The sequence below is a fragment of the Psammomys obesus genome, unplaced genomic scaffold (assembly GCF_907164565.1).
Source record: "Psammomys obesus unplaced genomic scaffold, mPsaObe1.curated_primary_1811, whole genome shotgun sequence".
Lineage (NCBI taxonomy): Eukaryota > Metazoa > Chordata > Mammalia > Rodentia > Muridae > Psammomys > Psammomys obesus.
This window is the reverse complement of record NW_026590365.1, coordinates 549,024-576,645: the sequence shown is the minus strand read 5'-3', so window position 1 is coordinate 576,645 and position 27,622 is coordinate 549,024. Positions and strand designations below refer to the sequence as shown.

The 27,622-nt window shown below is 37.6% G+C and overlaps 1 protein-coding gene across 1 annotated transcript in view; it reads left to right on the top strand.

Annotated features, from left to right (window-relative positions):
• Klf8 (KLF transcription factor 8) overlaps positions 1 to 27,199 on the top strand; it is a 43,362-nt gene extending 16,163 nt beyond the window's left edge. The window contains exons 4-7 of the mRNA XM_055606920.1: positions 17,365 to 17,926; positions 19,756 to 19,867; positions 20,524 to 20,663; positions 26,671 to 27,199. Of these exons, the coding sequence (XP_055462895.1) occupies positions 17,365 to 17,926; positions 19,756 to 19,867; positions 20,524 to 20,663; positions 26,671 to 26,852 (996 nt within the window). The 3' untranslated portion in view covers positions 26,853 to 27,199. The remainder of the gene's footprint in view (positions 1 to 17,364; positions 17,927 to 19,755; positions 19,868 to 20,523; positions 20,664 to 26,670) is intronic.
• The last annotated feature ends 423 nt before the right edge of the window (positions 27,200 to 27,622 follow it).

The following is a 27,622-nucleotide window of genomic DNA, read 5'->3' as shown; positions in this document are numbered from 1 at the left end:
TGTGTGTGTGTGTGTGTGTGTGTGTGTGTGTGTGTGTGTGTGTGTGTTAAGAACTATATGTGTGTGTATAATTTTAAAGAAATTGATTCCTCTCATTATAGAGGTATGATAAGTCCAAAACCTGATGGACTAGATCAGCAGAATACACAGAGCTTCAGTTCAAGTCTCCAACCACTGATGGCAGAATTCTTGCAACACACATGGTCAAGCAGGTCTGTAATCTAGCCTGGGCTGTATAAAGAGATCCTGTCAAAAAAAACAAAACAAAAGAAAAAAAAAAAGCAATTCTTTCTTTCACGATGAAAACTAGTCTCAGTGTCCTAATTTGCTTCTCTGTTGCTGTGATAAAGAGCATGACCAAAAAAGCAACGTGGGGAGAAAAGAGGTTGTTTGTTTGTAGTTCACAGTCAAGGAAAACCAAGGCATGAATCTGGAGGCAGGAAATGAAGCAGAGGCCACTGAAACAGTGCTTATTTCCCCTCCCTTGCTTTTGCTTGCAACCGAGGCCTCACTTGCCCAGTGATGGCCCATCCAAAATCAATCATTAAGAAATACCCCCACTACCTGCTCACAGACCAATCTGATGGAGAAAATTTCTCAATCAGAATTTCATCTTCCCAAGTATATCTAGGGTGCTTAGTTTTATTAGGGTCTTTAATAATTGATTGATGCCTCTTCACTTTATGAAAGTGGTTTATTCCAACGGTGATTTAAAATATTTGTCCTATTTAAAAATAAATTTAGTACTTTATTTTTTTTTCACAATTTGTTCATTATATATCTTGATTGAAGTCCCCTTGTTCAGCTCCTCCCAGTCCCACCTTTCTTTCCTCTTTCCCCCTATCCCTTTCTCATAGTCCTCTGAAACAGGAAGTTCTTCTCCTCTGCCCATCTGCCCATAGCTTGGCAAGTCTCACCAGGACTGCCCGGATCCTCTTCCACTGTGGCCTTGCCCGGCCATGTCACCAGGAGAAAGTGATTAAAGAGCAGGCAATCAACTACATGACAGAGGCAGTTCCTGCTCCCCTTACTCAGGAGCCCACATGGAGACTGAGCTGCCAATCGACTACCTCTGAGCAGGGGGTCTAGGTCCTCTCCATGCATGGTCTTTGGTTGATTCATCAATCCCTGGGCTCAGGGTTTTTAGCTTTGTTGGTCTCCTTGTGGGGCTCCTGTCCCCTCCAATTCCTTCTGTTCCCACATTCTTCCATAAGACTCCCTGTACTCTGCCCAAAATTTGGCTGTGGGTCTCAGCATCTGCTTGAATCCCCTGTTGGTTGAAGCCTTTCAGAGGACCCTCTATAGTAGGCTCCCATCCTGTTTCCTCTCTGCCATCATTTTTGGTGTCTATCCTGTTTGACATTCTGAATGAGATCCTCCCAAGGGTCCTCCTTAGTGTTTAGCTTCTGTAGGTATGTAGATTTTAGTATGTTTATCCTATATTAAATGGCTAATATCAACTTATAAGTGAGTGTATACCATGTGTGTCTTTCTGTTTCTGGGTTACCTCACTCAGGATGATCTTTTCTATGTCCATCCATTTGCCTGCAAATTATATGAATTCCTTGTTTTTAATAGCTGAGTAGTATTGCATTGTGTAAATGTACCACAATTTCTGTATCCATTGCTCCGTGGAGGGACATGTAGGTTGTTTCTAGATTCTGGTATTTCTTTAAGTATTTCTTAGCCTTTTGGTGTTCCTCTATTCAGAATTCTCTGCTTAGCACTGTACCTCATTTTTAAAATGGATTATTTGGTTTGTTGATGTTTAATTTCTTAAGTTCTTTATATATTTTGGATGTTAGCCCTCTGCCAGATGTAGGTTTGGTGAAGATCTTTTCTCATTCCGTAGGCTATCATTTGTTCTATTGACAATGTTCTTTGCACTACAGAAGCTTTTCAGTTTCATGAGGTCCCATTTATTAATTGTTGTTCTTCAAGCCTGTGCTGTTGTCTCCTGTGCCAATGAGTTTGAGGCTGTTTCCCCCTTTTACTTCGAACAGATTTAGTGATCTGGTTTTATATTGAGGTCTTTGATCCACTTGGAGTTTAGTTTTTTTCTACAGGGTGATAAATATGGATCTATTAGTATTTTTCTACATGTAGACATCCAGTTAGACCAGCACCATTTGTTGAAGATGCTATCCTTTTTCACTGTATGGCTTTGGCTTCTTTGTCAAAATTCATAAGAATGCATAAGAATGTGGGTTTATTTCTGGGTCTTCTATTCAATTCCATTGATCTACCAGTCTGTTTCTATGCCAGTACCATGCAATTTTTATTACTGTTGCTCTATAATACAGCTTGAGATCAGGGATGGAGATACCTCTAGAAGATCTTTTATTATAGAGGATTGTTTTAGCTATTCTGGGTTTCTGTTTTTCCATATAAAATTGAAAATTGTTCTTTTAAGGTGTGTAATGAATTGTGTTGATATTTTGATGGGAATTACATTGAATCTGTAGATTGCTTTTGATAGAATGGCCATTTTTACTATGTTAAACCTACCGATCCATGAGCATCAGACATCTTTCCATCTTGATTTCTTCTTCAGTTTCTTTCTTCAGAGACTTTAAGTTTTAGTCATACAGGTCTTTCACTTTCTTGGTTAAGGTCACACCAAGGTAGTTATGTTATTTGTGGCTATTGTGAAGGCTGTTGTTTTCCTAATTTATTTCTCAATCAGTTTGTCTTTCATATACAGTAGGGCTTCTGGTCTTTTTGAGTTAATTTTGTATCCAGTCACTTTTCTAAAGGTGTTTATCAGCTGAAGGAGTTGTCTGGTAGACTTTTGGGGGTCACTCATATATACTGTATCATCTGCAAATAGTGATTCATTGACTTCTTCCTTTCCAATTTGTATCCTCTTGATCTCCTTTAGTTTTCTCATTGCTCAAGCTAGGACTTCAAGTACTATGTTAAAGAGATAAGGAGAGAGTGGCCAGCCTTGCCTTGTCCCTGATTTCAGTTGGATTGATTTAAGTTTCTCTCCATTTTGTTTGACTTGGCTTGCTGTATATTGTCTTTACTATGTTTAGGTGTGTGCCTTTCATCCCTGATCTCTCCAAGAATGGGTGTTGGATTTTATCAAATGCCTTTTCAGCATCTAAGGAGATTATTATGTGTTTTTTTTTCCTTTCAGTTTGTTTATATGGTGGATTACATTGATGGATTTTTGTATATTGAACCACCCCTGCATGTCTGGGATGAAGCCTACTTGGTCATGGTGGATGATTTCTTTGATGTGTCCTTGGATTTGGTTTGCAAGTATTTTGCTGAGTATTTTTGCATCAATGTTCAAAGAGGAAATTGGTCCAGAAATTCTCTTTCTTTGTTGTGTCCTTGTGAGGTTTAGGTATCAAGATGACTGTGAGTTCATAGAATTAGTTTGCTATTTTTTTTTTCTATTTCTGTTTTGTGGACTAGCTTGCAGAGAATTGGTGTTAACTCTTCTTTGAAGGTCTGGTAGAATTCTGTGCTAAAACTATAAGGCTCTGGGCTTTTTTTGGATGGGAAACATTTGATGACTGCTTCTGTTTATTTAAGGAATATAGTACTATTTAATCTATTTACCTGATCTTGATTCAGCTTTGGTACCTGGAATTGATCTAAACAATTGTCCATTTCATTTAGATTTCAAATTTTGTGGTACAGAGTCTTTTGAAATAAGACCTAATGATTGTTTGGATTTCCTCAGTGTCTGTTGTTATGTCCCCCTTTTCATTTCTGATTTTTTTTAATTGGATAGTGTCCCTATGCCTTTCAGTTAGGTTGGTTAATGGTTTGTCGCTCTTGTTGATTTTCTCAAATAACCAACTCTTGCTTTCGTTGATTCTTTGAATTGTTCTCTTTGTTTCTAACTTACTTATTTCAGTCCTGAGTTTGATTATTTACAAATATCTATTCCTTTTGGGTATGTCTGCTTCTTTTTTCCCACCTGGGGCTTTCAGGTGAACTGTTAAGTTGCTTGTATGAATGAGATGCCTCAAATTTCTTTATGAAGGCACTTAGTATTATCAACTTCCTCTTAGCATTGCTTTCATTGTGTCCCTTAAGTTTGGGTTATGTTGTGCCTTCATTTTCATTGAATTTTAGGAAGCCTTTAATTTCTTTCTTTATTTCTTCCCTGACAGAGCTGTTACTGAGTAGAGAGTTGTTCAGTTTCCATTTGTGTGTGTAGGCTTTTTGCTACTTCTGTCATTGAGGTCTAGCTTTAGTCCATAGCTATCTGAAAGGATACAGGGATTATTTGGGTCTTCTTGTATCTGTTGAGGCTTGCTTTGTGACCAACTATATGGTCTGTTTTGGAGAGGGTTCCATGAGGTCCCGAGAAGAAGGTGAATTCTTTTGTGTTTGGGTGACAAGTTCGGTAGATGTCTGTTAGGTGTGTTTGATTCATGACATCTGTTAGAGTCATTGTTTCTTTGTTTAGTTTCTGTTTCATTTTATATGAATGGGGTGGGGTGTTGAAGTTTCTCATTATTAATATGTGGGGATCTATGTGTGGTTTAAGTTCTATTAATGTTTCTTTTACAAATATTGGTGTCCTTGTATTTGGGGCATAGATGTTGAGAATTGATATGTCTTCTTGGTGCAATTTTCTTTTGATGAGTTTGAAATGAACTTCCCCATCTCTTTTGATTAATTTTGGTTGAAAGTCTATTTTATTAGATATTAGAATTGCTACTCCTGCTTACTTCTTGGGTCCATTTGCTTGAAAAATCATATTCCCGTCCCTACTCTCAGGTAATGTCTATTTTGTGACTTAGGCGTGTTTCATGTATGTAACAGATTGTTGGGTCTTGTTTATGCATCCATTCTGTTAGTCTGTGTCTTTTTATTGTAGAGTTGAGACCGTTGATGTTGAGAGAGATTAATGACTAATGACTGTTAGATCCTTTAATTTTGATGTTGGTTGTGGCAGTGTGTTTGTGTGCTTGGCTACTTTTAGTTTTGGTGTAGTGAAGTTATTTAGATCCTCTGTTTTCCTGTGTGTAGTTAGCCTTTTTGGGTTTTAATTTTCCTTTTGGTATCTTCTGTAAGGCCGGATTTTGTGAGTAGGTACTGTTAAATGTGTATTTGTCATTGTATTTTCTCTATCTATGATTAAGAGTTTTGCTGGGTACAGTAGACTGGGCTGACCCATGTGTTCTCTTAGAGTCTGTGTGATATCGGTCCAGACCCTTCTGGCTTTCATAGTCTCTGTTGAGAATCAGCTGTGATACTGATGGGTTTGCCATTATATGTTATTTGATCTTTTTCCCTTGCAGCTTTTAGTATTTTTTTTCTTTGTTCTGTATATTTAGTGTCTTGATTATTATGTGTCAGGAGGATTTTCTTTTCTGGTCTAATTTATTAGGTGTTCTGTAGCCTCTTGTATGCTTTTAGGAGTCTCCTTTAAGTTGGGGAAATTTTCTTCTATGATTTTGTTGAAAATATTGTCTGGCCCTTTGAGATGGAAATCTTATTTTTCCTCTATTCCTATTATTCTTAGGTTTCATCTTTTCCTGTTGTTCTTGATTTCTTGGATGGTTTGTGTCAGAAATTTTTTAGATTTAACATTTTCTTTGATGGATGCATTGATTTCTTCCATTGTATCATTAATACCTGAGATTCTTTTTCCATCTCTTGTAATCTGTTGGATATGCTTACCTCTGTAGTTCTTCTCTTCCCTAAGTTCTCCCTCTTCTTGATTTCCTGTTTGAGTTTTCTTTAATGTTTATATTTCCAGCTTCAGATCTTGAATCATTTTGTTGATTTCCTTCACCTGTTTGTTTGTATTTTCCTGCTTTTCCTTCAATTCCTTCACCTTTTTATTTGAACTTTCCTCTATTTCTTTCATTTCTCTCAGTTATTTGATTATTTCCTTTCTTAAGGCCACAAACTCTTTGGCTATATCTTTCTGTATTTCTTTACAGATGGCCATAATCTGTTTGACTTTACTATTTTGTATTTCTTTAAGGATTTTATTTGTTTCCTCCATTATCATCTTCATAAGTATAGAATTAAGCTCATTTTGTTGAATTTCACTTATGTTAGGGTATCCAGGGCTGCTTGCCCTCGGACAACTGGGTTCTGGAGATGCCATATTGCTTTGGCTATTGTTGATGGTGCTTTTATGCTGGCCTTTACTCATTTGGCTGTCCCAGGTGTTGGCTGTTAGTTTCTGGTGCCTGCTGGAGTCCTGGGGGGTGCCGGGTCGGTGGTGGAAATCCCCTTGGCAGGAAAATAATTGTTGCTAAAGGAGCCCTCTTCAGCTTTTTGGTTGTGGTCACTGAATGGCCAGTGCTTCTTAGAGAATTGCCACAGCTCTCCTCAGGCATATGGTCCTGTGGGCTAACTGGGCTCCTTAGGAGCCCAAGAGCCTTCCTGTCACCAGAACTCCGGCTTTTTTGTTCTGAATTTAGTGAGCTGCTGCTGCTCATAGTGTTTTTGCTGGGCACAGACCTCTGGAAGAACCAGGTAGCCTCAAGGTTTGATAGCTTTCACTAGGGAGACAGGTTGAGCTTTGGAGCACCAGCTAGGGCCTATCTTGTTGGTCCCAGGAGCCTGTAGGTCTGAGGTTAGAGCTCTGTGCCCCTGTACTCAAGAGGTAATCAGTGGTTGGTGAGTGCAGCACACAGGCATGTGGTAGGAGGGTGAGAACCCAGGAACTTTTGAGGGGATTAGCTGTGTGACTTGAGGTGGGACCCGATTCCTTCCTTTACTATGGGGTTTCTTCTCCACAGGGAAACCCAGTCTCTAGTGTTTTGGGACCCACAGTTTTGTTTGGGATGGTGAGTAGCTAGTGGCACTGGGTTGGCTACTGAGCACCTGCTAGAACCCAGGAACCCTGGAACTTTTTCAGGAGCCTGGCTAGGTGACCTGTGGTCGGTCAGACTGATTGTTTCCTTCACTGTGGGGTTTCCTCTTAACTGGGAAACCCAGTTTCTGGTGTTGTTGGGTCCACAGTCCAATCTGGGACTGTGTTCAGAGCACACAGGTGTGTGGCTCTGGACTGGCGACTGAGCACCTATAGGGAACCTGGGAACTCTGCTGGGGTTTAGCTGGGTGACCTGAGATCCAACCAATTGCTTTCCTCTCACCTGGGAAACACAATCGCTGGTGTTTTTTGTGACCCATAGTTTGGTCTGTTGGTTGTTGTGCAGTCACTGCTGCCCTCTGATCAGACTAAGCATGCTCTCAGTGCCTCCATCTTGGATCCTCACCCTAAAATATTTGACTTATGGGGGGAAGGGAGTGATGAAGCTGGTTGTGGTATCCCTAACACTCAGGAGGTAGAGGTAGTCACATCTCTGTGAGTTCAAGTCCAGCCTGGTCTACATATCAAGTTCCATAGTGAGACCTTGTCTCAAAACAAACAAACATTTAGAAATATGTTCAACCAGCCACCTGAAACTGTAATTCAACCAAGTTGTCATATAACATTAGCTTATGGTCTCGATATTCACATTGTACAGAAAAGAAAATTGGCTTTGAGTGATGTGAATTTATTTTTGAGATAGGCTGGGCCACAACTTGGTGTCTAACTTGGGGCATCCTCAAACACAGAAATCCTATTGCCAGGCTCTTGAGTTCTGGGATTATAGGCATGATATAATGCCTGGTTGTTCAGGGTTGATTTGTAAGGCATTATATTAGCACGCCCCAAATACAGCCACAATTAACTTGAAAATCTTTCAAAATAGCATGCAAATTGACTATCCAAATTTGTATATATAGTACATGTGATTCTTTTGGTCACAGTAGTAACGGTTTTTCTGTTACTTAATTTAGGAGTCACATATTTCATGTATATGTTGTGTGTATGTATGTGTGTGTGTGTGTGTACCTTTTTGTTTTCTTGAGGTCAGTCCTCGGTATATAGCTCTTGTTGGCCTGGTGTTCAGTATGTAGACCAGGCTGGCCTTGAAATTAGGGTGATGTTCCTGCTTCTTCCTATCAAGTTTGGAATTGCAGGTGTATATCACAGCTAATAAGTGCTATTTTTAATTACTGAATGATCGGTATATGGCATACAATTGGATTTAAGTTATATATACATTTGAATGAGACTCCTTTGTAGTGTTTTAACGATGTTAGATTGAATTTAATATTTTATTTACCTTTGTGGCTGCTGCCATTTAGAAACGATTAATATATCAAAAACTTGCTAGTTGGTGGCACACTTGTGTAATCCCAGCACTCAGGAATGCAGAGGCTGGCAGATCACTGTGAGTTAGAGGCCAGCCTTATCTACAAAGCAAATCCAGTACAGCTAAGATACATAGAGAAATCCTGTCTGTAAAACAACAACAACAAAAGGAACTTGTTAGTTGCTGCAAAATGTTCCTGGAGCTTGGTCACAGTAATACAGAATAATACTAAAAGAAAGCTTTCTAACTGAGGACACACATGCTGCTTTGCGTTTTCTGGATTTCTGTAGTCATACCCAATACAAAGGAGCATTTGGCTGTCATACTCTTTTGTTTCTAGTTTCTGGTTGGTTATTGAAGTAGAATCTCTTTGTTGAAACTTGTCAGTGTCTTATTATGTCATGCATGTCTCTTCCTCTGTACATCCTTTGACTGTTAATATTTTACATATTTTGTTCTCTCTCTCTCTCATACACACACACACACACACACACACACACACACCATTTTACTTTTGAAAGTAAGCTGCATCAAGAAACTTTTCCCCTCAATAGCTAGATATCAACTGCAAATATAGGTATCTCCTATAAAACTCTGTCCATACTGCCACATCCCTAAATGAACAGTATTTCCATGATATCTAACACACACACACACACACACACACACACACACACACACACACACACTTTAAAGAGATTTTCAATAACATATTTTCTTAAACTTCTTTTTGTTTACTGGGACTGTACCTAAGTTAGTCTGTCCAATCCCCACCACATTTAGGAGTCCAGATTTTAATTCTATCTCTATTATAAGAATTTCCCTGACATTTTAACGCCTATAAATCCCTAGTACACTCATTCTCCTGGAATAGTAATTTATTTCTATCAGTCATTCATGTAGTTCCATTCATTTACTGTTCTGTATTGTCAGCGATAGCATGGAAATAACTCACCTTTTATTATCTATGATTTTTGTCTCCTTTACTATCTTCAGTTATTATTCTGTCATTTATAACTAACATTTATTGCTTATTTTTTTCCTTTTTTAAGATTTACTTTTTAAATTTAATGTAAATGTGTGTCTTTATGTGGCTGTGTATGCTTAAGCACAGGAGCCCTTGTAGGCCAGAGACCTTGGATCCCCTCAGAGCTGTAGTTAACAGGTGGTTGTGGGCTGCCTATTATGAGTAATAAGATAACAGAAATCCATTCTTTAAGAATCTTAGAAGCAAAAGTCTTCAGAGAAAGTTGTTCCACTGTTCTGGATTATCAAATTGTGCATGCCAGAAAATTGTGCATCAAATGTGCATGAAAACTTGTCTTTTCACACATCTGGTAGATACAGGTTTGTGGCCCTATCACTGTAGTATCTGACTATGTGTTCACATCACCTTATTTTGTGTCTCCTATAAAGATACTGACTACTAAATTGCATTCTCTAGGTAATCCAGAATGGTTGCTTTAAGATCCTTAATTCTGCCTAGCAGTGGTGGTGCATGCCTTGAATCCCAGCACTTGGGAGGCAGAGGCAGGTAGATCTCCATGAGTTTGAGGCCAGCTTGGTCTACAGAGTGAGTTCCAGGACAGCCAAAGCTACACAGAGAAACCACATCTTAAAAAAACAAAACCAAAAAATCACATTCTACCTGCAATGATTTTTCCCCAAATTGGTGATATTTATTAACTCTGGGCACTAGGATGTGGGCAAATCTTTTCTGGGTGACCACTCTTCAGTATAATATGTGACTTTTCTAATGCATAATAGAGTAAGAATATAGTTATTAAAATAATTTTGGTGGTGTAGCATTAAAAGGAAACATACATTAAAAAGAAAACATTTCTTTGTTTTTCTTTTTTTTTTAATTTAAAGCTAGGTACTAATATTTCCATGTTGCATGGTAAGCAAATACTTAGAATTTATGTATGCATACGTTTATAGTATATATGTGCATATGTATATTCTGTGATTCCCTCTCCGTTTTTGTTTTTTGGGAAAGGCTCTTGTTATGTAGTCTAGGTTAGCTTGGAAAGGAACATCTTCTAGCTTCAGCCTTCTGAGTTCTGGGAATACAGGTGTATTCATTTCTGATCTTATTGGTTTTTTTCCTGAGTGTTTTTGTCAGTAATCTAGTCTCTTAAATTTGTCTTGCTCATTAGTTTGTACAAAGAGATATTGTGTGATAGTGCTTTATTTCCTAATGCTGTTGAAATCATGGGGGATGTAAGATTCAAAATTTCTCTCGGTTTAGATTAAATTTAGCTTTTTAAGAATATTCATCTCCACCCATTTTTCTCTAATACTGAAACACATCATGGCACTACTGAAGAAGGATTGGAATTTCAGAGGGTTAAATTGGCTTTTCGACCAAAATAATGAATGTGCATAATATATGCGTATGCACACACAAGTGCACCCAAGCGTGAAAATGATTAGTCTAAACCCAGAGCAAAGCTAGAAGAGACCTGTATACAAAAACAGCTTTTATCTTTCTCTTGGGGAGGAGCCTGGGTTTTATCTTGTTACCATGACAACACTCCTTCCTCTCCTTTCTACTTACTGTGCTGCCTGCAGTATTTTGTTCTTTCATTTTCTTCCTTGTCTTGCTTTTCTGCTTTAAAGCTCCACATCTGAGCCATTTCAAATAAATGAAAAGTAACAGTTTAGTTTTCCTTACTTGATTTCCCTTACTCTCCGTAAGCCAAAGTTGTCTTCATCAAATGTTCAAGAGCTTACATATTTATGAAAGTGGCCACCTTTTCCTGGATTTCTTTGTGGAATTGCCTTCCTCCATGATCTCTGGTAATTTGTCAATAATGAACTTAAGAAAAATGCAGACTCAAATATTCTTTTTTAAAGCTTGATTAGGATCCTGGGCATTTAAGGAGGACTATGGAAAGTAAAACATCTTTCAAACCATTCCCAAGTTTTCACAAAGACTTCTTAACAGAATCAGAAATCCTGGAAAGCTGTAGCATTAAGCTTAAAATAACAAATAAGGAAAGTAACCATTCTCTTCTCTGAAGAGTGGTTAATTATTGACTAGAGAACACGCAAAACCTGAAACTGGCCCACAATATTGAAGAAGGAAAACAAGGAGTTAAAGAGAAAAATCTAACAGTAGAGCTTTACATCAATTTTCATATTAGTTTTCAAACCTGTGGTTATTGTATTCAGTGAAGAATAGAGTTCAGAGCTTATCCTTAGTCATCCTAGTGAGTCACCCAAATTTTAGGGCTCATTCTTACATTACTCTTCTTTAGAATCTCCAACTCTTAACATGCTGTGTAGAATGAAAAAATAAAGAAGGGTTTTTGTTGTTTTTTTTTCTTTTTTCTTTCTTACCATAGTGATTGTTTTATATAAAATATAGGATAAATCATACTGCACATCAAGATTCTTACTAAAAGTATTTTGATCATATCTAAAAGGTAATCATTGGTACTGTCAAGCCAAAGTGTTGCTTATGCTAGTGAATAAATATGGAATGATTATCTTTAAGCCACAAAGAAAAGTGGTCATCAAGGAAGAGCCTTGATGGCTGCTTTCAAGTATAGTATGTTTTTTTTTCTTTTTTTAAAAAAGATTTATTTGGTTTTATTGATTCTTTGAATTGTTTTATTTGTTTCTAATTTATTGATTTCAGCCCTGAGTTTGATTATTTCCAGCCATCTACTCCTCTTTGGTGTGTCTGCTTCTTTTTTTTTTCTAGAGCTTTTAAGTGAGCCATTAAGTTGCTTGCATGAGATGTTTCGAATTTCTTCTTGAAGGCACTTAGGGCTATGAACTTTCCTCTTAGCACTGCTTTCTTTGAGCATAGTGTAGGGAATCTTATGAAAGACGTGGGAAACAGTAAGATCTGGAAAGGACAGGAACTCCACAAGGAGAGCAACAGAACCAAAAAAATCTGAGCACAGGGGTCTTTCCTGAGACTGATACTCCAACCAAGGACTATGCATGGAGATAACCTAGAACCCTGCACAGATGTAGCCCATGGCAGTTCAGTATCCAAGTGGGTTCCATTGTAATAGGAACAGGGACTCTCTCTGACATGAACTGATTGGCCTGCTCTTTAATTACCTCCCCCTGAGGGGGAAGCAGCATTACCAGGCCACAGAAGAAGACAGTGCAGCCACTCCTGATGAGACCTAATTGACTAGGATCAGAAGGAAGGAAAAGAAGACTTCCCCTATCAGTGGACTTGGGGAGGAGAGGCATGCATGCAGAGGGTGGAGGAAGGGAGGGATTGGGACAGGAGGAGGGAGGGAACCACAGGGGGATACAAAGTGAATAAAGTCTAATTGCTAAAGAATTTTTAAAAATATTTATTTATTTATTATTTATACAGTATTCTGCATGCGTGCCTGCAGTCCAGAAGAGGGCACCACAGCTCATTATAGATGGTTATGAGCCACCATGTGGTTACAAGAAATTGAACTCAGAACCTTTGAGAAAACAGCCAGTGCTCTTAACTTCTGAGCCATCTCCCTAGCCTCGTAGTATATTTTCTTAAGGCACTTGATTGCATAAGCATTGACACACAGGAAATTCTTGGTATAGGCTGGGTTCATTTCCATATCACTAATATATAAAATCAGTATGTCCACATGGAAAATGTAATGATATTCTCTGAGGAAGCTATTTATTCACTAAGATCTAAATAACCACCTTCTAACATTTTTTTCAAACCATATAGCAACTGCAAGAGAGAGCAATGATTTAAGTACCATTGCAGACAGTTTTGGTTAAAAATTGACAAACCACAAAACAGCCTTGGTCTATAGAAGCACAACCCAGGATGGATTATTTGAACAGGGCCTGCAACATTATTTCTCATTAAAGCAATAAGTATATATTCATTTCTATACTTTCTTTGTTCAGTTTTTGTTTTGGATAGTCTTGAATGTTTTCAGTAAAATGAGTTATTATTGATAAAGTGCCAGCTCAGCGCAAGCCCTCATGTTGATAGTGTTATTGTTGGCAGCACCTTTTGTCCTAGAAAGGGCCTTGGCAAAAGAGGGAATTTACAAAATAGTCTTTGTTTGATATTTTAAGACTCAGAGTTTTGGCTTCCTTAGAATGTTAGGTCTAAAGCATAAACCCTAGAAAATCCATTAAAAATTTTAACTAGGTGCTTCCTTGTTGTATCTATTTATACATCAGCACCAATGGTCTTATTATAGAAAATATTGTGTGTAGGGCTGAGGTTGCCTCAGTAGTTAATAGTGTACAATGTGCTTGCAGAGGATCCTGAATTTAGTTCCTAGCACCTGTATCAGGCAGCTCACAATCACGTGTAACTCCGGGTCCAGGAAATTCATTTTCACTGTGCTTCTCCATCTGCTTTCTTCCATCGTTTCATAAGCATCTAATGCTACCCATAGCTCATGTATGGATTAATGCCCTTTGTGAAAGAGGGTCAGGAAAATCTTGTTAACAGGAGCAGGTGTGGAGTCAGGTGAAGATTAGTGCAATGAAGTTATCACGAATTGCACTGTTGGGCCTTTGCGATGGTTTGATAGTTAACATTTTTGGTGCTCATGGAGAGAATTTAGGTTCAGTCCCCAGCACCTGGCCTCTACAGGCACTTATGCCTACATGCACATACCCACACATGCAAACATAAAGACAAAAGTAAATCTTTTTTTTTTTAAAAAAAAAAAAAAAAAGGAGAAACGATTACATCTAATAACTTGTGCTTCTATTGTAGTGCCTTCCTCAGTATCATCAAAATGCTCGGTGAAAACATTGGAAATGGATGGCCTTCCTATTCTTCTTATAGATTATTTTGATTCTACTTCTTATACCAGTGAATGGAGCTAGTTAGGTAGAAACAAGTAGGAATGTAGGGGAAATGTAGCTTAAATCGATTTGAGCAATGCAGAGGTCAGTAAAGTTGCATTTAGTAAAAGGGTATTTTTTTAAAAGTGTGCGTGCTTGTGTGTGCATATGTGCATGCCTGTTTCTCCATGTGAACACCATGAGTGTGCATGTGCCCACAGAGGCCAGAAGAGAACATTGAATCTCTTCAAACTGGAGTTACAAGCAGTTGTGAGCCACCTGATGAAGGTGCTGGGGACTGAACCTAAATCTTCTCCATGAACACCAAATGTTCTAAACCACCGAACCATCTCTTTAGCTCCAGTAGAGCAATTTTTGGTAATTTTATCTCTCTAATTTTCATCTGATTCCACACCTGCTCCTGTTAAAAAGGATTTTACTGACCCCCTTTTCACAAAGGGCATTAATCCACACATGAATTATGGATAGCATTAGATGCTTATGAAATGATGGGAAAAATCATATGGAGAAATAAAATGGAAAAAAAATTAAAACAGGCCTGAGTTGAGATAGGAACTTGCAACTCAAGAAAGCAATATCTCAGCAACCAGAAGAGAAAAACATGTGGCAGTCTGGCTAAGTTCTGGAGGTGTTGAGTATAGATTATTTTTTGTGTGCCCTTACTTATTTCCAGAATGCTCTTGGGAGGTAGTCTCTAAATGATGTCACAGTAAGGGAACACTGCCTCTCCATAATCCTAATCCCTTTCAGAATTCAGGTCCTTATTTTCTGTCATCATTTAAAAAAAAAAAAAACAGTTACTACTATAGTACCATCATCACATTTATATTTAACAAAATCTCTTTAATACCATCATATATTCAGTCTTGTTTCTTTTCTGGTATCTTTAAATGCAGTATTACTTCTCTTTCACTATTATGTCATTGAGCAGAAAGGTAAATCTTGTTGAAATAGTTTTGTTCATGTCACTCTACTCTTCTATTACTCAGCTTTTTCTTAAACCCTCCTTTTTTTTCTTTCTTTCTAAATATAGAACTGAAAACTACCTCAGTTTTCTATCAAAATGCATTTTAAACATTTCTTATAGTTGAATCTTCCATAACTCCAGTATCATGTTGTCAGAGACTGAAGGCTTGCTCTTATTATTGGCTGAAGTGGCATTGCCATCTCCAAGGCCATTTTCATGTTTCATCTTTCTTGGCTATTGTATACACACTACACAGCATCCTTGATATCTGATTTGATTGAATTTTTAGAAATATTATAATTAGGTTGGGATTTTATGCATTTAATTGCTTATTCAATGACTGTTAGAATTTTTTAAATGTCTTTTAACTAAATTTAAAACAAAGTTCATATACATTACTATGGTGCCATATAATGTTTGGATGTCTCTATACATTGAATAATATGTAGCTTATGTTAAACATATTCACTTCCTCAAACATTATTTTATTAAGTAAAATTTCAAAATATTTTCTTCTCTTTCTTAAATTGTTGTTTATTTGTGTCTATGTGAGCCTGAATGAGGCGTACATATGCATGCAGTGGGTTTGGAGGGAGAAGAGGACATTGAGTGCCCCTGAAACTGAAATTACTGGTGCCTATGAGCTGCCATGTGGGTGCTGAGAACTGAAACCAGGTCTTCTGCCATAGCAGTAAGCATTCGTAATGGCTGAACCATCTCTCAGGCCCAGTGTTATATGAGGCACACAATATGCTGTGTGATAGGATTCCAGGGTTCTTTCCTTTATCAAACCACAGCTAGTTCCTATTGATCATTGTTTGCCCATCCTTCTGCCAATGTCCCTAAGCTCTGGTAGTCACTCTTTCTGCCCCCAACCTGTATAAATTGAGCTTTAATAAGATTCCACACATGAGTAGGATCATGTGATACTTTTCTGTGCCTCCATTATTTTATTTAAAATAAAGATCTCAGCTGTATGGTGGTGGCACATGCCTTTAATCCCAGCACTTAGAAGGCAGAGGCAGGTGGATCTCTGAGTTTGAGGCCAGCCTGGTCTACAGAGTGAGTTTCAGGAAAACCAGGGCTGTTATACGGAGAAACCCTGTCTTGAAAAACAACAACAACAACAACAATAATAATAATAATAATAATAATAATAATAATAATAATAATATAAGGATCCCCAATTACATCTATGTGGAACTAATGGCCGCACTGTATTCCTTTTGAGAATGAATAATATTCCATCAAGTATATGTAGTTCATTTTTTATCGTTTTATCAATTGCTAGACAGATTTCATCCATGTCTTGTTATTGTGAGTACATTTGTAGTGAACATGGGAATGCAGATATATCTCTGTATCTTTCTGTGTTTCTCTGTCTCTGTCTCTCTCAATCTCTGTGTGTGTGAATGTGCATGTGGGAGTGTGTGTATGTACATTTGCTTGTGCCTGCACACAAATAACTGCATAAATTTTGAGTCCAAGTCTTACTGTGTATCCCAGGCTGGTCTCATGATCCTCTGAGCTCAGCCTCTCCCACTTCAGCCTCTTTCCTCAGTGCCCCAATTGATGGGAGTGCAGCTGTGCATTTTCTTTGTAGATATTCCACAATTTAGAACTTAACAAAATTTAATTTTGCATGTAAAGTCAACTAATTACCCTGTATCATATTCTCTACACTATCATCTGCTAACATATCATTGCAAATGGAAGTGTTGTACCTTTTTATTTCTCCTTGAGAAAGCATATTAATTCTCTGACTCATATAAAATGTCACTTTCTACTTAATGCCTTCCTCTAGATAGAACAAATTACCTAACCCCCTCCTCCACCCCAACAAACCTTTTTTGTGTTGGAATGGAACCTGCGACTTTTATTTTCCCTATCCTTCCAGGGATCTAATTTGTACCACTGTGCTACATCCACTTCCTTGTTTGCTTCTCTGAAACTTCTTGTTCCTAGGTCAAATCACTTATTTTGGCATGACTTATAAGCTACTCATGTTATCCCAGCATTACAATTAGTGCGTACTTCTTAGCTGTGCCTTATTCATAAATGCTGTCATTGGACTTAGCACAATACTTTTGGAGGAAGATTGTGTAAAAGGTTTCTTGTCTTTTTCTTTTCTTTTCTTCTTTTTCTTTTTTGAAGAGCAGTTTTCTAAATGAATATCCATTATTTGGATATTTCAAGTTAAAACTGCATTTCACTTTATATCTGTGATTGTGAAAAATTAAGTAAAGGATTTTCATCAGTTGTATGATACTGCAGTGCCAATATTTAACACTAGTGCTTAGTATCATTTTCTTTCCTTTTTATTCTTTACTGTGTTACTGTCTCATTCCTTTCAACATCATGTCTGCTTTCCATGAGAGTAGAGATTTCTTTCTTTCTTTGTTGTTGTGTCTCTTCCGAGTACTAACGGTGGATGTGTCACCTTGTAATTGTTTATTTTAGGCCACTGGCCCTATTCCAATCAGAAATCCTCCTGTAACTGTAGACAGAAGAACGATGACTTCTCCACCACTCCTGGATGCCAGCTCCATGGAGAACCCAGCCCTGTTAAATGACATCAAGATCGAGCCCCCAGAAGAACTCCTGGCTAGTGATTTCAACCTGCCGCAGGTGGAACCAGTGGATCTCTCCTTTCACAAGCCGAAGGCTCCTCTCCAGCCTGCTAGCATGCTGCAAGCTCCAATACGCCCTCCCAAACCACCGTCTGCAGCGCAAGCAATGGTGGTATCCACATCACCTGACACGGGCACCACAGCAGCCATTCCTACTGTTCTTACACCAGGCTCTATCCTGGCCTCCTCTCAGGGTACTGGGGGCCAACCGATTTTACATGTGATTCATACCATCCCCTCAGTCAGTTTGCCAAATAAGATGGGTGGACTAAAGACAATCCCACTGGTGGTTCAGTCTTTGCCTATGGTCTATACCAGTTTGCCTGCAGACGGGAGCCCTGCAGCTATTACTGTCCCACTCATTGGAGGAGACGGCAAAAATGCTGGATCAGGTGAGCCCGGATTCACAGCTTCCTAGAGTCACTTGTCTGAGTCACTCTATCTTGTCTCCTTACCTTTTCTAATTTTGAGGGACACTGTTTCAAAGGGATGTTGTTTTGATTATAATTTGTAAGGTGGTTTTAAAATAATTTCTATGTAATGCTTAAGAACGTATAATGAGCCACGTGTCTTGCTTGGCATGTACCTCAGCACTTGAGAGGCCTGGGCAGGAAGATTATGAATCCCAGGCTAGCCTTGGACTACAGAGCAAGTTCTGGGCCACACTGTGGTCTTGGTTACATAAGGAGACCCTGTCACAAAAGAACATATAATTGATCTCCTTTAGACCGTGTTTCTCAAACAGGGTTCCATATTCTTGAGTGAAATATTATGTATCTTTCTAGATTCTTTATATTATTATATATTATAAAATTATAATATGTATTATATAATATTGATATATATTATATAATAATATATGTTATTATCTAATAGTAAATAATTTAAAGCATTATATTTAAAATATTTCCGTCTTAAAGCAAAATGCAAAATGTGAACACTGAGTTAAATTCCAAACCAAAACTAAAAGTTTACACTCACTAAAACAATGTCTGTCCCTTGAACTTCCTTGATGACTGTGTCATTCTTTTTCCTGTGCCATTAGGTAGCAATGCTTTGGTAGAAAACTCAACATTCCTATCCCTTTTCTCTGTATAAACGTGTAGACGATTATTTGACATCCATAACCTTCCTTTTAAGGTTTTCTTGCATTTAAGGTTTGATTTGATTTCAAGGGTATGAAGACATTTTTCCTTAACTGAGTTGGGAATTCTCTAGAAGATTATGTTACAATGTGACTGTGCACTTCTCCATAGACCCCCATCATAGGGCTGCCTAGTAGGTGTTTCACCACAGGTCATCCATTGAGAAAACTAGGTTGAGAATTTGCTCAGAAGAGAAGAGTTTTATATGCTATCATCTATCTATTTATTTATGTCTTGTAGTACTGGTAGTTGAACTGAGCATCTCACACATATTAAACAAATACTCTACTACTGAACTACATTTCTTCAGCCTTATTTTGATTTTAAAAACAAAACAAAACACACCTTTTTTAAAAAAAAATTGAGATACAGTTTTAGAAGTTTGCTCAAACTGGCTTAAACATAATGCCCAAGTAGAGGATGAACTTTTGAGTCTCCTGAATTAGCTTCTTGAATAACTTGGGTTACAGGCCTGTGCCACCAAGTTTAAACTTTTTAAGTGAGCTCAGAATTAAGAAGGCATAAATTAAGTCCCTTCTTTCATTGTTTTCAACAACACAGTTTCCTCTCCAGAACTACATTTATTTTTGTTCATAATCAGAAATGATCATAGAAAGTATGTTGCTTCTGACATGGTTTGAAATATTTATTGCCACCATATGTGTGATATTACAATCAGTTTTTAGTGTCATAACTGTTGGGATAATCTTAGGAGTTCTCCCAAGACAGTCAGGGAACTATTCAGAGACTTCAGTGGACCTTGTATTCATTGAACCTAAGTACATTGAACCTGTCTTTTCTGCAGACCCTTTCCGAGGAGCTGGAGGCAGATCATGTCCTAGGGAAATTCACATTCTGGTGATGCACAAACAGTCCTTCTACCCTTCTTTCAAAGACATCTCTGTTCCTTCTTGTGGTAAAATGTTGTTTAGAAGTTGCTGTCTTCCTATTCTTTCTTTTTTTTTAATTATTTTTTTTATCTTACACCTCTCAATATGGTCCAATCTGGGAATCCTGAAAATAATTGTTAATATGCATGCATCCTGGTCTACAGTACTCCCTTTCTTTGTTTTTAGTCAAAGTTGATCCCACCTCCATGTCTCCATTGGAATTTCCAAGTGACAGTGAGGAGAGTGCAATTGAGAGTGGATCTTCAGCCTTACATAGTCTGCAGGGATTTCAACATGAGTAAGTACTTAAAAGTGTGTGTGTGTGTATGTGTATGTGTGTGCATGCTTATGTATATGCCAAGCACATATGTATGCATGTGTGCATGTATACACAGGTATGTAGGTAGAATTAACAGTACACAGCACTACAAGTTTGAGAAAAACAAGAGACAAGCTAACTGCTTTCCCCAAGAACTATATGAGTGTCTGTCCATGCATGTGTATGTTCATGCATATTAAGTTGCATTTTATTTGTGTATCATGAATTTTATCCTTGAAAAAAACATCTTTTAATTTCCTATAAATTATAGTTTTGTAGTCTTTTTCTCTATAAGTTTAAAATGGCCTGGTCTTCTAATCCTGAAACAAATTGGAAACAATTAGCTTGCATTGAGCAAGCATGTAATATGAAAAAAAAATACATTTTTGTTAAGAACAAGAATGGCACTGGTTGAAGTGAAATGTTTACACAGTTTGACAACATAGCTACTCAAGGAAAAATTAACCACCTCCAGTGCTTTCTCAGGGAACTGCATTTCCTAAGCAGTTGAAAGAACTGCTTACATTGTTCCACCTATTTCTTCTCTTGGGAAGATCGTATTAACTTTGCATAAATGATAAGATGATATGAAATAGCACCTCTGTAATTGGTCTTATCTCTCTTTCTTAACTTAGACCAACAACAATGGCTCAAATGCATGGAGAAGAGTCTCTTGACTTAAAGAGAAGACGGATTCACCAGTGTGACTTTGCAGGCTGCAGCAAAGTGTACACCAAAAGCTCTCACCTGAAAGCTCACCGAAGAATCCATACAGGTCTGCTCCTCCCACCCCTTACCACCAACTCTGTCACCCCTGCCATTGTTCCAGCTCTAATACACATTTGCATACACAAATACTAAGAGAGAGGAGACTAGGAGGAGAGAGAGAAAAAACTACAAGAAAGACAAGATCACTTATGGTTTTTGCCCCTAATGTTGTTCTTATCCTAAAACTACTTTCATAAAAAACAATCTAGCAAAACGGAAAGCCTGGTACCTTCCTGTGAGTATGCTGCTGTGCCTATTTTTGCAATTCTAGGTGTTAAACTCAAGGTATCATGCATGATATGCAAGTACTCTACCAACTGACATGTCTCCCCAGCACCTTAGATTTTTGTTTTGTTTTATTTTTATTTTGTGTGCATTGGTACTTTGTCTATATGTATTTCTGTGTGAGTGAGTGTGTCGTCCCCTGGATCTGGAGTTACAGAAAGTTGTGAGTTGCCACAGGTCCTGGAAATTGAACCCAGGTCCTCTGGAAGAGCAGTCAGTGTTCTTAACTGCAGAGCCATCTTCTCCAACCCCTTTGTTTTGTTTTTAACACAGGGTCTCACATAGCCATGTCTGACCTCAAACTTGCTATGTAGCTGAGGCTGACCTTGAATTTCTGATGCTTTTTATTTCAACCTCCCAATATTTTGGCTTTGTTTAAGGAATGGCCATACTCTTTTGATGTACTAGTTTACTTTGCCACCAACAGAGCAAGAGGAACCTTTTTCCTACATATTCTTCTCAACACCCGGTATTTGTTTGTTTATTATAATAGCCATTGTGGCCAGGCTGAGGTTGAATCTCAATACAAGTTTCTTTTGTTTCTCTGCAACAACTAAACACTAAGCATTTTTCATGTATTTACCTGAGTATTTGTGTTTCTTCTTTTCAATAGTGTGTGGTCATATAATTTTCCCATTTCATGAGTGAATTAATCATTTGCTGTGAACTTTTTTGAGTTCTTTCCATATTGTGGATGTTATTACTCTGTCATAAGAATAACTAACAAAAGTTTTCCTCTCATTCTATAGGTTGCCAGTGTCTTGTTAATTTTTTCCTTTATTCTGAAGATGCATTTTAATTTGTTATCACCCCTGTCTTGAGTCTTGATTTTATTTCCTGAGCTCTTAGAGTCATTTTGAGGAAATTGTTGCTTATGTGTACATCTTGAAGTATTTCAAATATATTCCTCTGCTAGTTTGAAAATTATAGTTCTGACCTTAATTTCTGTACCATTTTGAGTTAAGTTTTAGTTTAGTGAGAGAGAGGGATATATTTTCAATGTTTTGCATGTGGGTATCCAGCTTACCCAGTGCAATTTATTGGTAAGGATGACCTTTCCCCAATGCATGTGGTTTAGGCACTTCTAATCATTTTAATAACTGTTTCAGCAAACCAACTTTAAAGTGGAAAGTGTTATTTTGGTCCCTGGTTTAGAGGTTTTAATCTATGACCACCTGCCTCCATTGTTTCTGGTGAAGCAGAGCATCATGGTGGCGCAGAGTGGCTCACCTCATTGTGGTAAACAACAGACACTGAGAATAAACAAGCAAAAGCTATGGACACAATATACCTTCTGAGTCCTACTCCTGCTGATCGCCTTCTTCTCTGCATGCTCTGCCTCATATTTTCCATCACTTAGGAATAATAAAAATTTTAAGAGCGTAGATTGATCATAACACTCATAATCCAGTCACTTCAAGCATTACCATCTAGGAACATATTAAATATTGGTGTTATTTTATACTAAAACATAATGTTTTTTGTTTGTTTTGTTTTGTTTTGTTACTATTGCTCTGTAGTATGTTTTGAAATCAGCATTACACATTTTACGTAGGATTTCTTGGCTGTTTAGGTCTTTTGTGCTTCCATATACATTTCAAGATTTTCTTCCTATTTTTAAAATAATGCCATTGGAATTGTGATAGGTATTACATTTAATATGTCGATTGCTTTTAGATTCGTGATACTTTTTAATATTTACATGACTAGTCCAAGAAACTCGGAGGTCTATCCATGTTGGAGTATGTAGAGTTGGGTTTTTTTTTTTAATGTTTTATAATTTTTATCTTCTAGTCTTTCATCTTTTGGGTTTCTATCTTCTTGGAAAGATTTATCCCAGGATAGTCTTAGGCATTTGTGATTGGGGTTATTTTCCTATTTCTTTTTCTAAGAATTACATTTATTGATTTATTTTGTGTGGGGATAGGCACATGTGCCACTCGTATATGTATAGAAGTCAGAGGACAATTTGCAGGAATTGATTCCCTCCTACCTTATGGCTCCAGGGGACTGAACTCAGGTTTTCAGGCTTGGTGGCAAGTACCTGTAGCCACTGAACCATTTCGGTAGCCTGTCTCTCTTTTTCTTCCTTTGTTTTTGTTTGCTTCTTTATTTTTTGTCTTGCATTATTGCCATGCATAAAATTTCAAGCACTATATTTAAGAGGAGTGCATCTTATAGACATCTTTGCTTTGTTTTTGTAGTACAAGAAGTGCTACCTGTGTCCTCTCATTCAGTATTATGCTAGTTATAGGTTTGCTGCATCTGACCTTTATCATGTAACGATATGCTCCTCCTATTCCTAATTTCCGCAGGGCTCAGATATTGAACTGTATCTGAGTCCTGTCTCATTTATTGAGATTGCCCTGGGATATTTACCTTTGATCCTATTTGTGTACTGTGTTACATTATTCATTTGTGTGCACTGACCCATCCTGGCTTTATTATTTTTTATATACTGTTTAATTCAGTTTGAAAATAATTTATTGGCAGTTTTGTGCCTATGTTCTTAGGGTTGTTGGCCTGTAGCTTGCTTGCTTGTTTTTTTTTTTTTTGTATGTTTGTTTTGTTTTTTTTATTGTTGTTGTTGCTTTGTTTTTTTGTTATGTGCCCTCATCAAGTTTTGCTGTAGAAAACACTGATTTTAGGTTGAACACAAGTTTCTTTAACCATAATAAAAGGCAAAGATCTTGAAATAGAAAGACTTCTTTCTGAGTGTTCTAGCAATGAGCCCAGGTAGCCACATGATGGCACTACTTTAACAAGTCAGTTATTCTTCATTTGGGCATAGTGAAAATAGGAGTTATTAGGAGAAATCCTGAGCAATTACAATAAAGTCTATACATAGCAAACCATTGTGAAGTGTGGAGATGAGCTACTACTATATCAAATAAAAGTTAAAAGAACCAAAACCTCATTTACATTCTCTACATTCTCTGAAATCCCATTCTCCTTTCTAGATGTTAATAATCATGCGTAACCTTCCAGTCTTTTCCCTTTTGTTTGAGAGATAGACAAAGTGCTCCTGCCTAACCCAGAACTCACTATGTAGATCAAGCAGGTTTTAAACTCAGAGATTTCCCTGTTTCTGCCTTATGGGTCTTGGATTAAAGGTGTGTACCAGTATACCCAGGTTATCTTTAATCTTAATATATTCAGTTGTACGTCATTCTTCTTAGAGGCTAATGTAGACATTTCTGAATATTGAAATGCTCAGTAACTCACATTTTTAATCAACCAAATAGTTTCTTGGTACTACTCTAAACCTGTGAGTCAGGCTGGACTCCATTCTGTTGTCCATTATCTAACAGCTATATAATTGATTAGTGAACACTTGAAAGGGTTAGTATGTGTCAAGAGTAAGTTAAAAGAAAAGATGCAAATCCTATTGCCACTAGAATTTAAAACTTCAAAAATGTAAATGCCTTGGAAATTTTATAATGGGTCAAGAGGGCATAGAAGAACAAAGACTGTTAAAATCCTAATACACTTTTGTTGTCTGTGTTATTGTTTTTCTCTTGTAAAATACACAATCATTATAATAGAGAAACATGGAAGAAAATTAAGTGAAAACAATTATTACTATAATTTGTGACCTACACTTAGTCAAGTTAAATTTATTTGTTCATATAGCATATTTCTTTTGATTAAAAAAAATTTTAGGTTGGTAGTAGTGCTATATACCTTTAGTCCCAGCACTTGGGAGGCAGAGGCAGGTGGATCTTCTGAGTTCAAGGCCAGCCTGGTCTACAGAGTGAATTCCAGGTCAGCCAGGGATACATATAGAACCCTTGTCTAGGAAAAAACAAAATAGATTTATTTATTTTTATTTTATGTGTATGGGTGTTTTGCTTATATATATATGGCTGTATATTATGTATATATCTGGTGCCACAAAGGCCAAAAGAAGGCATCAGATCCCCTGGAATTGGATTTACCAATAGTGGTGAGTCACTATGTCAGTTCTCGGAATTGAGCCTGGGTTCTCTGCAAGAACAGTTCTGAATCACTGGGCTGTCTCTCCATCCCTAATTAATTAACTTTTGCAACAGAATCTTGCTTAGAAACCTGGTTTAACCTCAAATTCTTGACTTTCCCACCTCAGTTTCTTTAGTACTAGGATTACACATGTTCACTACCACTCTTGGCTTATTTTTTGTTATAATATATATGATATATACCATATATTATGAATATATGCACACACATAATGATTTTAAAGCATTCAAGCAGTACAAAGTTTGTAAAAGAAGGGGGGGGCTTATACCATCCTTTTACCATCTTTTCTCATTGTTGGTATTTTTTAATTTCCATTTCAGTGTGTTGATACTGACTTTAAGTGTACAAAGGTATGGTATTTGACCTAAGCATTTTAATGGGGTTGCACTGTGGTAGTTTCTTCTTATACTACTTTTTCTCCTCATTTCTCATTCTTGAGCATTCATGTCCCATATACAATCCAGCTAGAACCTTAAGATTCTGAGCATGGAGCTATTTAAAGTACTTGGGCCTGACAAGTCTCCCCATTCCTTCCATGTACAAGTTACCTTACACAGATGCAAGCTTTGGCTGAGTGCTCTTTCCATTGAATCATGTGTTCTTATTGTAGATGACTTTTTTTCAGATTGCTCATTAGGTTGTATCAGATGAGACAATATATAGTGGCAGCAACCTGGATTTGTGTTACAATTTGCATGTGAAATTCTGCCTACCAGTCCATGTATTTGAAAACCTGGACACCAGCTGGTTGTGCTGTTTGGGGGAGGTTGTGGAAATTTTGGCAGTTGGAGCTTGGCTGTAGGAAATGAATCTCTGGATGACAGTCATATACCGCAGGCCCACTTTCTATTCTCTTTGTGCTTTCTGATCTCCAGAGCTGTGAACCAAGCTCCTGAGAGAATGGCGCCTCTTGACACTGTCTACTTTGCCATAATGGACTTTATTCCCTCGAACTGTGAGCCAAAATAAGTCTTTTCTTCCCTAACTTAACTTCTTATTGGCATTTGGTCACAGAAATGGGAAATATTACTAATACAGTTTGGATTTCAATTGTACTGTTTACTAGAAATCTAGGTTTTCTTTTTTGTTTTTTTTCTTTTGAGTGTGCCTTACTATACAGCCTTGCATAGGCTGGAACTCACTATATAGACTAGCCTGGCCTCAAACCTGCAATGTACCTCTTGCCTCTCCCTCTTGAATGCTAGGATTACAAGTATGCTTTCCTATGACTGGCCTCTACCTTCTAAAATGCTTTGAGCAACCTTGTGAGATATTTTTGCCTCCTCTGTTTAGAGTTGAGAAAATAGACTTGGCCAGGGGAAAGGGATTATTTAATATATAGTTAGTGTGATAAAGGCAGAATCCAAAGATCCTTTGAGAGCCTGTGTTATCTCCACTCTACTGTCTCAGCCTAACTTTAGAACTTCTGCAAACAGCACTGTGTAGATGGGTAGATTTTTAAGTTTCTGACCACAAAAAAACAGTATGTGAAGTAATACATATGCTAATTACATATATTTATCCAGTCCCATAGTGCGTGTATATCTTGAAACTTGTACAAGACAAACAATTTGATATTTATTTGGCAAAAGTGTTAAAGAGGTAAATGAGAGCACCTCTTCTTACTTTTAATCTAAAGTTTTGATATAAATATAAATTAGGTATTCTGCTGTTTTTCTGGTAGCCAGTCATTTCCTGATTATCTTCATGTTGTTATTTACCCCCTGCAGGAGAGAAGCCTTACAAATGCACCTGGGATGGCTGCTCCTGGAAATTTGCTCGCTCGGATGAGCTTACTCGCCATTTCCGTAAGCACACAGGCATCAAGCCCTTCCGGTGCACAGACTGCAACCGCAGTTTTTCTCGGTCTGACCATTTGTCCCTGCACCGCCGTCGTCATGATACCATGTGAATATCACAGGCCACAGCAGACATGCTGCGCTGGTCTCTTGAGTATGTGCTGAAGTCAAGACTATGTTTGCCTCTGACTACAACTTGCCCTGTGATTGGGGTTAGAACAGCCTACTGAGCCAGGTTCATGAGACTGCAGAAAAAGTTAGCTGGTCTCCCATGTGGCTCTTCCTATTCCACTTTCACCTCTCCACTGTCCAGATTTCAGTTTTTTCAACCTCTTCCTGGGTTGAATTCTAGTGCGGCGCCCATGGCTGCCCTCCCTGATCCCTCATGCTATGTTATAGACATTTTTCCTACGATAAACATACAAAAACAGGAATCAAACTGAAGGCTGTGAACAAACATACGCTGCTCCACCCCCCCACATCTTTTCTTGTTTTCTAAAACTTTTATACATATATATGTATACATATATATATACATATATATAACTTTATACATGTATATATATAACATATATACATACATATATATATGTATAACTTTTATACATATATATATGTATATATACTGTAACCAGTACTTAAAGCCACTTAAGAGTGTCCTAAAATGAGTTGTTGTTGTTTTTTTTAATTTTTCAAAGTCATAGCTACAAGGGGCATAGCAGTGGAGTTGATTGGTCAGATTTATAGAGAATTGAGTCTGAAATACAGAGTCTCATACCAACCCTGATGGTTTTGTAGATCCATTTTTCCTTTTTCTTAGCAGTTTGGTTTACAAACAGTGCCAGCCCTCCTTTTGAGGTCCACAAAAAGAAATGAAGGGATT